This window comes from Clupea harengus, chromosome 22 (assembly GCF_900700415.2).
Source record: "Clupea harengus chromosome 22, Ch_v2.0.2, whole genome shotgun sequence".
Classification (NCBI taxonomy): Eukaryota; Metazoa; Chordata; class Actinopteri; order Clupeiformes; family Clupeidae; genus Clupea; species Clupea harengus.
In genome coordinates this window covers 16,315,945-16,328,853 of record NC_045173.1, presented here as the reverse complement: position 1 = coordinate 16,328,853, position 12,909 = coordinate 16,315,945, and the positions used below count along the sequence as shown (strand labels likewise).

Sequence of the window (12,909 nt, the reverse complement as noted above, 5' to 3'; positions counted from 1 at the left end):
TTCATATGGTCTTGATTCAACAATGGACTGTTTAATTGACTGCCAATACATATTCGATGTGACTGTACAGGATCCTGTTCACAACAAAGGCAATTTGGTTATAACTGCCCTGACTATCTCCTTTCTCTCAGCTGAGGCCATCATCAGAGTCTCTTACCTTTTCCAATGTGATCAGACAATGCATTAATGAGATGGAACAGCGCCTTCATCTAGTGACACCCCCATTAAACATGCCTTACAGTGAGGCTCTTGTGAAAAAAAAACAAAAAAAAAAAACACCACAACGCTTTCAAGGCAGGAGCACTTTCAAAGTCAAAGCCTTCGAGTCAAACTCGCATGAGCCGCTACAGTGGTCAAATCAGGGGTCAAATCAACAGCCGCTATGCTCACTGACCATCGTGCGGCTGACGCAGGGCCAAACATGTCAAAAGAATCCAACATCTGAATTTTAAATCCAGTCTCTGCACTGCGGTGATGCACAACGATAAAAGAACGGTGCCCCCAACACAGCAAAGCTCCGTGTAACACACTGAATTACCGACCAAAGGATACGTTTCCTACGTAGTGTGGAGCATGGGGTGCCTAACCTTCTTTCACAATTGGTACACAGCACAACATTGCACTGGGTAAACGTAAGAATCAGCAGTTCAGATGGGGACAATGCTGACCCACTTTATCCAGTTCAAACAGCAAAGCTCTCTCCTCTATCTGTGTAAGAGAGACACGCTAGCCAGGGCCTCCACAGCACATGGCAAGGTGTGAAAATCAGGAGCTATTTCTATACCGAGCCACCACTCCCAATGAGGTTAAAAGACATGCAGTCAACAGTCAGTACAGGAACTCACCTCAAGCTGTGTGAAAACAACAAGCCTGCAGTGTGTGTGTGTGTGTGTGTGATTGTGTATTTGAGTGTGTGTGTGTATGTATGTATGTATGTATGTATGTATGTATGTATGTGTGTGTGTGTGTGTGTGTGTGTGTGTGTGTGTGTGTGTGTGTGTGTGTGTGTGTGTGTGTGTGTGTGAATGTGTGTCTGAGTGTGTGGGTGTGTCTGAGTGTGTGTGTGTGGATGTGTCTGAGTGTGTGTGTGTGTCTGAGAGTAAGCTGTAAGGAAGTGAAAAACAGATGTTTGAAGTTTTTGCGGTAGAACACACACTTTGCCTGCTGACACCAGAAACCAGCATGTCAAAATGGCACACTGGCTACATAGTGGCTTTCACATCAGAATCCATAGTGACACCTCTACGGCCACCACCTCTGTGTACATGTACAACATGTTAGCTTACGCTGGACTTCACAAAGAACTTCTGCTCTACATGCCTATGGGAAAGAGAATTACCTGCTCTCCAGGTGACTGAAATCCAACAAGTTAAACTCTCTATTGTCCTGAGAGTGGTAGATGGTATCCACATCCTGACAGAGAAGCAGAAAAGAGTGAGGAAGTTACCAAGGTGCAGGCCACAGTGGTGAACACATATATATATTTTTCTATGTGAAAGGTCACATCTGCGTGGAAAGAAACTAGGAAATTATGAACATGGTGATTCAGAATGGTAATTCAAAAGCCATGCTACTTACCCACTGAACTTCCTCTTTGCAGCCAATGCCATTGTAATCACACAAAGCTGCATAGGTCTCTGAAAAGCCTCCTGGGTTACAGAAAAAATTGAGAGAGAGAAAATGACTCAGAAAAGCAAGGACGATGAAGAGAGAGAGTAACAATTTGGAGAGGTGAGGGGGAGAATAAGTTGAAGACGGTGGGAGGACAAAAGGAGATTAAGAGCAGAAATTGAAAATAAACAGAGGAGTTTAGGGTGAGAGGGGGGGATGAGGAGGATGGAGAGACAGGTAAGGCGGAATCCAAAAACCGGATTACTGAACGTTAAACACAACGACACAGGGACATGTCTGTGCCGCACTCTATAATCACTGGAGTGTCTGATAACAGGGGATAATAAGGGGCTGACTCACTTCAAAATGAAAACTGTGTATGAGGTGGGCATGAATCTTTGTTTGTGTTTTGTGTGTGTGCGTCTTTTTGTCTGTTTGTATACATGCATTTATCAGCAAGAGGGATAATATATATATGTGTGTGTGTGTGTGTGTGTGTGTGTGTGTGTGTGTGTGTGTGTGTGTGTGTGCACTCTATGTGCTGTGTTTTTACGCATTTATGAGTAACTGTGTATGAGGTGTCCAGGGTTTTTTGTTTTGGGTGTGTGTGTGTGTGTGTGTGTGTGTGTGTGTGTGTGTGTGTGTGTGTGTGCGTGTGTGTTTGAATTCAATTAAATTCAATTTAATTTAATTGTATAGTGCCAAAACAATAACATTGTCTGAAGGTGTTTTACAGAGCCCTGAGCCTGAACAGGGCAGCAGGGGCAGGGAAACACGCACTCCCTGTCAACAGGAGCAAACCTTGAGCAGAACCTCGGCTCACAAAAAGGTGGTAGACAGGTAGAGATAGAAAAGGTAAAGATGGTACATACTAGAGCTGGGCGATATATATTGGTATACAAGGCACACCGATATAGTTTTCAAACGAGACATAGGAAGAGACAATAGCGTTTATCCCGATATAGTTTTATGTTGTGTTACGTAACCCGTTTCTTCAGTAAAGCTCCCACTGTTTGCTCTTCTCATCTTCTCTCCCACACTCTCAGCGCATCCCCACCCCCACTCCCACTCCCACTCCGCATCTGCACAGGTCCTCTAGACATCATAGTGGCCAGCGATGGCCGGAATGTTTCCATGAATGTAAAGAGTTGTAAACTGTATTATTTACTTATATTTATACACCTAAAGACTACTTGTGAATAAAGTGAGTACACATTAAATATATATATAGTTATATATATATGTATATATAACTATTTTGAGAAATGTTCACATTGTTACACGTTACCTCTTGTCACAAATATAGGAAATTGAGGTTTAGTGTTGACATGCTATGCAAGCCAGCTAATAGTATAATGACTTCAGCCATGTCTGTGAACCCATTTGCTTATAATTTGTATCTTTTCATTTCTGTGGATGTGTGTGTGAGTGTGTGAAAAAAAGAGTATAGTGTGTGTGTGTGTGTGTGTGTGTGTGTGTATGTGAGTGTGTTGTATATATACATTAGTCAGAAAGAGGAAGAATGTGTATGTGTGAGTGTATGTGTGTGTTTATATGTGGGTCAATGTGTGGGAAAAATAATGTAGTGTGTGTGTGTATGCTGTGTATATTCATTTGTCAGAAAGAGGAAGAAAATTTGTGTGGACAGTGTTTTTTTATCTACACATTATTATTTTATTTGGCTGAGCCAGTGTGTCTGCATAAATGTTTTTGTATGTGTGTGTGTGTGTGTGTGTGTGTGTGTGTGTGTGTGTGTGTGTGTGTGCACATGTGTGTGTGTGGACGCATGACTGTGTGTGAGACTGCACAAGTTTCCAGGCAACTTTGTGTGGATGTGAGCGATTGGTCTTACCACAGGCTCTCTGCGCCTCCACAGACGTCTCGGAGTTGGGGGAGAACTTGCGCCCCCCCTCTGTGAGCTCCCCATCTAACCGACAGATGGGGGGCCTGCAGTCACAGGAACACAAGCAGAAGAGACATTTATTCTTCCCAGCACTTTCAAAATGCCTTCAATTTTAATGTGTGGAGCACATGGGATCATGTCTTCATTAAAACACTCTTTCAACAGTTTAATTACTGTGTCTTTATTTGGAAATATTAGCAGCCTCTTTAGCATGCATGGAATACAGTGAATATCAGAAGTGAATCAAAGAGGTCTCTTTGAAAGACTTGCTTTGAGTGAAGACACATTTGATCGTAGGGAAAAGACACTGTAACTGAGAGAATGACCGAGAGAGAAAGGGGAGAGAGGGGGAGAGGAAGAGCAAGGAAGAGGTATAGAAAGAAAGAGAGAGCAAGAGAAAAAAGAAAGGAGAGAGGGGGGAGGGAGAGACAGAGAAGGGTTACTGTGTCCTACTCACGCAAAGATGGAGTTGTTGAAAATGCGAGAGAGGGCAAAGTTCACGTGACCAATAAGCTGATCCAGGTGATCGACGGACTGCAGTCTAAGGGAGTATGTTGCCTTGTCTGTCTCTATGACAACCTGAGGAGGTAGACATTTCAATCAAGCAGTGCAGTTAAGAACACCAGGAACCCTGAACCAGTAGACAGATGGATGACCTAGAGAACACCAGGAACCCTGAACCAGTAGACGGATAGATGACTTGAAAACAGCAAGATATCCCAGCAGGCCTCACCTGGTACTCTGGGTAAGCATTCATTCCCCGAATCTCCAGAAAGTTGAATGTCTGCTCCACCTGCACCAAAAGGAAGAATTAGAATGGTAACAAACAGAAATACGCAGTTCTAAACATTTTTTGATGAACATAATAATGGTAATAACAAATACAAATAATGAATAGCGAAATTGAGAACCTTGGTTGGTACTTTGGCAGCCAAAAGGTAAAGTCGCCATGTTGTCAGAGCCTGAAATGAAGAGATAAAGTCTTATTGCTTTCTGACAACAGTGCAAAGGCTCGCTCCACAGAAGAGGAACAAAACTCATGTACAAATAAGGAATGCGTGATTTTATCCCACATTATGACAGCGTTTCAACAGGATAAACAAGCTGATATTGAAATCCAAACAGATTCAAAGTTGGCCACAGTGTTGGCTAACTTCTAGACAGCCATATCCATGCAAATAGAGAAGATTTCCCCAAAGGAGCCTCGTAATATCAACAAACATTCTTGTCAACGCGGATGCTCTGGCTCCTCCTCAGGGCCTGCTGTTTACCTAGATGTCCAATGAATGACACTTTTAATCTGGACGGTACACACAAACACGCTCGGCATTCTGTCAAAGCTGTCTTTGCTACATTGCAAAAGAGTTTGACTTGAAGATGAGACAGCGTTTAGATGTCCAGACATTATTTCACTACATTTGATACATTTTTGATAAAGACATTCAAAAGTAATGTTTTCTTAATATATTATTTTTTACATCAAAGAGCTTTATGAATAAGTCATAGCCATAGTCATTGTCATTTTTTTCTGCAGTGAAAGCATTGCTTCACTGAAATTTGATAGAGGCACAGGGAGCCTGTGTGTCTTTTTAGCTGGGAAATGAGGGATTATGGGCAGGGTAAAATGTGGAGAAGGAGAGAGAGATAGAGAGAGAGAGAGAGAGAGAGAGAGAGAGAGAGAGAGAGAGAGAGAGAGCAGAGCGGTGTGTGTGTGTATGAGAGTGCGTGTGTGTGTCAATGGATCTTGGGTGTGAGTCTACCTCTCTCTCTCTGTATGTGGTTAAATAGATAGATATTACTGGTCCACAAAGAGACATTGCAGTGTTGCAGCAGCAACACAAGCATCACAAAACACATAACACACTGAGGTAGGTAAAAAAAACACCGTATTTTAACATATTTATATACAAACTACAATACAATACTACGAGATACAATAAATAGACTAGAATTTGAGATATAGCTCTGACTGTGCAAATTGAATGTAGAATGTGCATCATGCATTACCACTCAGAGGATAAGCCTCGAGCAGGAATGACTTCCTGTAGCGGTCCTTATTACAGCAGAGTTGAAGTGTGTGTGTGTGTGTGTGTGTGTTTGAGGGGGTGGGGGGGGGGGTGTAGTCTGGGCCAGTCTGCAGTGCTACTTGATCTCATTCATAATTCAAAGCCCTTAATTAACATACTCCATTTAGACCATCACAGACCACCTCTTCTTCACTCTTCACCCCTCCTCACCCACCCTCCCTCAACAGTCCCCTCACCCCGCTTCATTAGACTAACACTACTCTCCATCTCCCCTGTCCTCTTTTGTCCCCTCAGTCTTGCCGTACTGAAAGTCAGAGTGTGTACATTTCTCCCGATCAGCTCTCTCCTCCACCACTCACAACTCTGTGATTCCCTCGATTCAATTTTATACCCTCCTGGCCCTAACAATCTCCCTCTTTCTCTCTCTCTCTGTCTCTCCATCTTTCCCTTTCTTCTTCACTTGCAGGCCTCTATTCTTTTTCTGCTCTGTCGCTTCCAATTCCTTGCGGCCTCCCTCCGATGAATCTCTAATGGCACCCCACTGTGAAGGAGAGGGACCGCGATGGAGACACCAGATTTCCCATTAATAAAGTCTTCAGATTCACTCCTTTTCTCTCTTCCTCCCACTCGTCCCCCCGTTCCCTCCCTTCACATTCTATTCTTAGTAAAGTTATTGTTGTGGATGGGTTGGTGTAAGTGGTTAAGAACAGAACCAGACCAGACACCATCCGGAGCAGAGGCTGGAGGACCTGTCAGTAGAGACTGGTGCGCGCACACACACACACACACACACACACACACACACACACAAGCTCTCTGTGTGTGTGTGTGTGTGAAAGAGCAGGGCTCCACAGGGAGCTATTGGAACATTGTTAGCCACATCAAATTCCCAGACAAGCTTGAAAACCAATGCGAATAAACATATTGTGGTATATACACACACACACACACACACAAAGAGAGAGAGAGAGAGAGAGAAAGAGAGAGAGAGAGAGAAGGGGGTAGCAAAAGACAGAGAGAGAAAGAAATGAATATGCTGCTATGGTTTCTGAAGAAAGAGAGTGAGAGAAGGTGACAATGAAAAGAAAGAGAGAAGTCTGTTTGAGGAGAAACAGTCATCCACTACGTCGTCTGCTATGTAATCTCTGATCTTCTGCAGGCTTTGTTTTCCAAAAGAGGCAGACACAAAAGATCAGCACATTAACATCGGCATCAATTATTGAGCCCCAGTGGCGGGGTTGATCTGTTTATGAGCATGCCAGCGCTGAACACACTGTGGCTGGATGCTTCATGTGCGCTCCCCTGGAATAACGAATAAATTAGAGCACTTCAAAGGCGTCGTGCCTACAAATTCCAAGGAGTAGGAGGAGGTCTGGGCGGCTACAACAAAAATATGCACAAAGAGGGTTTCTCCTAAAATACGCTCACATGGATAATTAATTGGACCAGCACAGATTGTGTGCATAACAGACGTGGTTGGAGGAATAAGATACTCTTTTTATGTTCAATAAAGGCATTGACACTGGAGACAGTTTGAGAGTGTTCTTTAGTCTGGCGCATGTCTGCTGAAGTGGAGCTAAATTGGTGTGACCTAAGCTCTCTCCAGTGAAGCTGGATTTGGCACCTTGGTGTCAGCGAAAGAGGTCAGAGTGGGTTCAGTCGCTGAGGGACGGCTGTCAGCGCCATCCAATCACTGACCCTCACAGGGCAGAGACAGCCCGGCTTCCCGGCTAGACGTCCAATCGGATCGGTCCAGGGGCGGGGAGGGAGAGGGCTTCTTAGCCTATCTGGCTCTGCATCCAAAGCCCTTGGAGCCACTGTCTGACTGATGAGAGCTTTGGCAGTGGCCTCAAGTCGTGGCACCAAGTTAGTTCAAAGGAAAAGAGTGAGAGAAAGAGAGAGAGGGGGAGGAAGACAGAGAGAGAGTGGGGGGGCAGAGAGAGGAAGCAAGAAAGCAAGCGAGAAAGAGAGTGAGAAGAGAGAGAGCGAAGGAGAGAGAAGAAGAGAGAGAGGCTGAGTAAGGCGGAGGAGGCGTGGGTGAAGGAGGCGGGGGATTATATTAATCATAAGTCGCAGCGCTCTCGCTGACTCTCTCCCACTTCAAACATGGCCCGTGATTCAAAGGGGCAGCCGGGTGCCCAAGACGCATCACTCAGACACCCGCGGGGCGGGCGGGCACCTGGAGCAGCAGGGGCAGAAGGGCCGGGAGGCCACGTCTGCCTGCCCGCCCGCCGCCCGTCAGTGACACATCACAGCCTGTAAGCTGTTGCCACTGCTGTCACTGCTGCTGGGCCCACCGCTCAGGTGGACCCACTTCAAAGGACACAGGGCTTTCCCAGAAGCCACTGCAGAGTGGGTGTTGGCGTAAGAGATGCACGGATGCTCCGGGTCCCGCTCTTTTGAGAGAGAGACAGAGGGAGAGAGCGTGAACGAGTGGAGCAGAGGACAGGAAAGCGAAAGAGAGAAGTAGAGAAAGCGAGGGGGAGAGGAGGAGAGGAGGAGAGAAAGCAAGGCTCAAAAACACGTCTGCTCCAGATTCACTAATAAAAGATGAGACTCCTATATCAAAGCAGCTTTGTAACTCATTCTCTTTTTCGAGCGAGGGAGAGAGGAAAGGATGGATAGATAGAGGGAGAGAAGGGGAGAGGTACTGGGAAACATAATATAACCACACACACTAGACACTAGACCCAAACACACACGCATTCACATGTGCAAATAACCACACACAAATATTCATATACTATACATTTAATAGTCATAATATGTCGCATTAGCAGTCTGTTTAAACTGTTCATGGGAAACACACTGACAGTTATGTGTTCCCATGAATGCTTTATCAATATGTGGCTTATATATTTCTGCCTCGCCAGTCAAGCTCATTTGAATATGAATTTGGGAGAGGGAGAGACTGATAAGAGGGCTTTCGTATCTCCTGGCCTTTTCCCAGTCACGGATGAGGCAAAGCTCACCAACACAGACTACCCTGTGTCAAATGACCTTCATAGCATCTCTCTCTCTTTCTCTCTCTCTTTCTCTCACTCTTCCTCACTGTCTCGTTGTCTGTCTGTCTACTTCCTGCCTTATCTCGCCTTCATTCTCTCTGTCTCATTCTCTCTCAATGTTTTGCTCATCCCTTTTCTCTCTCTCTCTCTTTCTCTCTCTCTCTCTTTCAATGTCATGAAAAAGGGGGTGAGTCTGGAGAAGGGGAGTGAATCACTGTTGCTGTATCATATCTGCCTCGCACTAAATGAACTCTGCTCGTCACAGCATCTTCCCAGCACAATCTCCATGCTCTGAAGCATCACCCGGCTCTAACGCAGATTATTTCCAACAATTACGGATCGAGTCACTCTAGGGCAAACAGTTTTGAAACATCACACAGAAACAGTAAGAAGCACATATGCAATGACCTACGCCACTTGTGAGGAAATGAGCTGAATTAATATCAATTAAGACAATGACATCAGATGCTCATAAACCACATCAAAGAATTTCCTTTGCTTGCGAAGCAGGATGGAAAAAGACATGACTGCCCTCTGTAAGAGTGGACACAGAAGTGAAGGAGCCTCTTCTGGTGTTGTCGAAGGCATATTGTCTGGTTGTGATGATGAGGTCAGCAAATAATATGTTGCTATGCAACACCTGGAAATGTAAGGTTCTATACGAGTGATGAACTTTTTTTTATCTCAGGAGAAGTCACAAAACGGTAATCGTATAATAAACAAGTAACCGTATAATAAACAAGATATTGCTGTGCGCGTCAGGGTCCTGTTCATCCAGTTGGGATTTATTTTTCAAGAATGACCGGCGGACTATACATTATCCCATCCATAATTTACAAACATTTAAAAAATAAGGAATGAATAATTACAATTTCTAAATCATTGGTATTTTAAGCGTAATTTTAGTTGCTTAAAAATACTTACAAGGGACATCCTAGTAATGAGTCTATTTACCAAGTTCATGGGTTCTGATACCCAAAGATAACATCTACTGATAACATGTATGCCAAAGATCACATCTACTGATAACATGTAAGCATCAGATCACATCTACTGATAACATGCGTCCACCGAAGATTAAGCAGCAGTGCTTAAAACCACAACTATGACCACTACAGAACATTCTGCAGAGACATTCTCCACTTTAAGGCATACATAAGTAGACTACTTAAAAAAGTGAGTCATCGAATCAGTACTTCATTGAGGAAGATCATTTCCCTATACAGTTCTACCACTCACACACTTGTTCTAAATTAGTGAGACTTCTGTCAGTAGCAGCCATCAAAAGTCACAGCGTTCCCTCTCACGGGATCAGGTGACATGCTGAGGGGTAGTGCAGTAGGTGCAGTTAGAGAGGGAACACCCCAGGGACAGAAGCGCTTGGAGTATGTGTGAGGAGTAAGAGTGTTTGTGTGTGTGTGTGTGTGTGTGTGTGATGGGGTAAGGTTGTGTGTGTTTGTGTGTATGTGTGCATGGGTGTGAGAGAGAGGGGAGAGAGTTTGTGGTGAATTTGTGGTGTGTTCATGTGTGTTCATGGGTGTGCGGTCATGTGTCTCTGTGAGGAGGGAAGTTGTGTGTATGTGTTTGTGTGTTCATTTGTTTGTGTGAGAGGAGTTGTGTATATGAGTGTGTATGTGTGTGTGTGTTCGTATGAGTGTGTGTGTGTGTGTGTTCGTGTGTGTGTGTGTGTTCGTATGTGTGTGCTGATGTGTATGCTCGTGTGTGTGTGTGTGTGTGAGGGAGAAAAGTTGTGTATAGAAGTTGTGTATATGAGTGTGTGTGTGTGTGTTCGTATGTGTGTGCTCATGTGTGTGCTGCTGTGTGTGTGTGTGTGTGTATGTGTGTGTGTGTGAGAGTTTGGGAGGACTAGCGATGAGCAGTGAGTGTGTGAGGGGCCAGGGCAGTGCTCCAGGAGAGGGCCTGTGGTGTCACACGCTGTAGCAATCACAGCGCCTAATCGGCCCATTAATACCACAGCCAGGCACGCCGTGCCACTGGAGGGAGAAATGAAGCGACAGAACAAGATAAATAATTGACGGAGGGATGAAGGCGGCAATTGGGGCATCAAAACACATCAGATTTCCTCCAGCGCCTTCTCCTCTCCTCCTTTTTTCCTCTTTTCTTCTTTTGCCTTTCGTTCACCCCCTTTTTCTCGACCACGCGCTTTTCATTCTGGATGCCCTTTGAGAGCAACATCCTCGCTCTCCTGTGTCTCTCCATGGCATGATCTGTTTCTGTCTTTGCTGGTGTTTGCTGCAATTTCACAGCACACATTTGTGTGGAGTGTTTTTTTTATATCTACACATTATTCTTTTATTTGGCTGGGCCAGTGTGTCTGCATAAATGTTTTGTGTGTGTGTGTGTGTGTGTGTGTGTGTGTGTGTGTGTGTGGGTGTGTGTGGGGGTGTGTGGGTTTGCATGTTTGTCTATTTGTATGCATGTTACATGTGGCCTCTGGCTTGAAGATGATGTCTTGCTGAGCATTCTGTGTGTGCGAGTGTGCCTATGTGTATATCTATGGGTGTGTGCATGAGTGTTTGTGTTTGTGTGTGAGTACCTATGAGTATGTGTATCTGCATGTGTGTGTGTGTGTGTGTGTGTGTGTGTGTGTGTGTGTGTGTGTGTGTGTGTGTGTGTTTGCATGTTTGTCTATTTGTATGTATGTTACATGTGGCCTCTGGCTTTAAGATGATGTCTTGCTGAGCATTCTGTGTGTCTGTGGGTATAGTGTATGTGTGTGCCTATGTGTATATCTATGGGTGTGTGCATCGTGTTTGTGTGTGAGTGCCTATGAGTATGTGTATGTGTATGTGTATGTGTATCTGCGTGTGTGTATGTGTGTGTGTGTGTGTGTGTGTGTGTGTGTGCACCCGTGCCAGCCAGCACGAGTGTGTGTCAGCCAAATCGAGTGGGCGCAGCCGACACACAAAGACAGCTGGATACCAGCACGACCCCTCAGGGAGGACGGGGGAAGACAGACAGAGGGCGTAGTACTCTATGCTGCACAGGGGCCACTGCTTGTCTCTGTCTAACAGGGTGGAGGGGAACACATAGAAAACCTTCCACATCTTCATGCTTGTATATCATATGCAATGTATGTGCACTGTGGCAGGGATCACACTGTGGCAGGGATCACACTGTGGCAGGGATCACACTGTGGCAGGGATCACACTGATCAGCGGTGCTACCACTATGCTATTGTTTGCTGTGGTTAGGCAACGGAACGGTTGACACCACTAGCGCTATTCTAGTGACACGGGCAGAGCAGAGCGACGATTCGAGTTGAACTTGGTGCAACTCCCAGAGCGTAACGTGATGCTCATCAATGTCAGTTTAATATATCCTAGGGACAATTCAGGCATTCTGACCAATCAAAGCAGTACGATTCTTTTTGGGGCAGGATGTTTCTCTGTGGTAGACAAATTATTACTTCTCATCATTTAGCAACGAGATAGAACTGTTTAAACTATTAGAATTAATATGGTCTGAGGGTTGCATTATGCTTTGCCACTGCGTTATTTTCAATGGCATACCTGCCCATGTATGTGTGTGTGTGTGTGTGTGTGTGTGTGTGTGTGTGTGTGTGTGTGTGTGTGTGTGTGTGTGTGTGTGTGTGTGTGTGTGTGTGTGTATGCATGACTGTATGAATGTATAACTTTATGTGTGTATGTATGTATGCATGTTTGTGTACTGTATGTAAATGATGTGTGTATTTATGTACCGTATATATGAATCTATGTATGCCCGATATTTCCTGATATTGATATATGCCTGCGTGTTGTTTCACATGTTTGACACATTTCACATCAGACTACGTAAACTCAAATTAGTTTCAGCATTAGCACAGCAAACATCCATGTTGTTGGGTGGGCTGGGCTTGGAGAAGGAGCTGAACTGAATGTGCTGCCACTCAAAGTATGCACTGCTGGAGGAAATGAGCGGAGACAAAGATGCCACGATAAGGCTGGAGAGAAGAGAAAGGAAGAGTGGACAGGAAGAAAGAGGGGGAGGGGTGGTGGAGACACTAATAGAGATGGACAGATAGTCACAGAGAGGAAGAATACAAAGCGAGATGGAGACAGAGAGGGAGGGAGGGAGAGGGAAAGGGAAGAGAGAGAGAGAGAGAGAGAGAGAGAGAGAGAGAGAGAGAGAGAGAGAGAGAGAGAGAGAGAGGAGGGGTCACGACGGCCATGATTTACAGAGGATGGAGAACAGATAACATGAGTGGGGCAGATAGCAGTGACATTTGGAGCAGATTTGGGGCAGAACTGAGCCAGACCGGTTCTATAGGAGGTGACTATCTGAGTGAGAAAGACATAAAGAGAAGAGAAGAGAAGAGAAAGAGAGAGAGAGAGAGAGAGAG

The 12,909-nt window shown here is 45.0% G+C and overlaps 1 protein-coding gene across 3 annotated transcripts in view; it reads right to left on the bottom strand.

Annotated features, from left to right (window-relative positions):
• The window catches only part of carmil3 (capping protein regulator and myosin 1 linker 3), a 51,601-nt gene that overhangs the window by 30,926 nt on the left and 7,766 nt on the right, over positions 1 to 12,909 (bottom strand). For all 3 annotated transcript variants that reach the window (XM_031559563.2, XM_031559564.2, XM_031559565.2), the window contains exons 4-9: positions 4,426 to 4,476; positions 4,248 to 4,307; positions 3,972 to 4,093; positions 3,464 to 3,558; positions 1,579 to 1,649; positions 1,340 to 1,413 (exon numbers count right to left, since the gene is read on the bottom strand). In XM_031559563.2, coding sequence (XP_031415423.1) covers positions 1,340 to 1,413; positions 1,579 to 1,649; positions 3,464 to 3,558; positions 3,972 to 4,093; positions 4,248 to 4,307; positions 4,426 to 4,476 — 473 coding nt within the window. The remainder of the gene's footprint in view (positions 1 to 1,339; positions 1,414 to 1,578; positions 1,650 to 3,463; positions 3,559 to 3,971; positions 4,094 to 4,247; positions 4,308 to 4,425; positions 4,477 to 12,909) is intronic.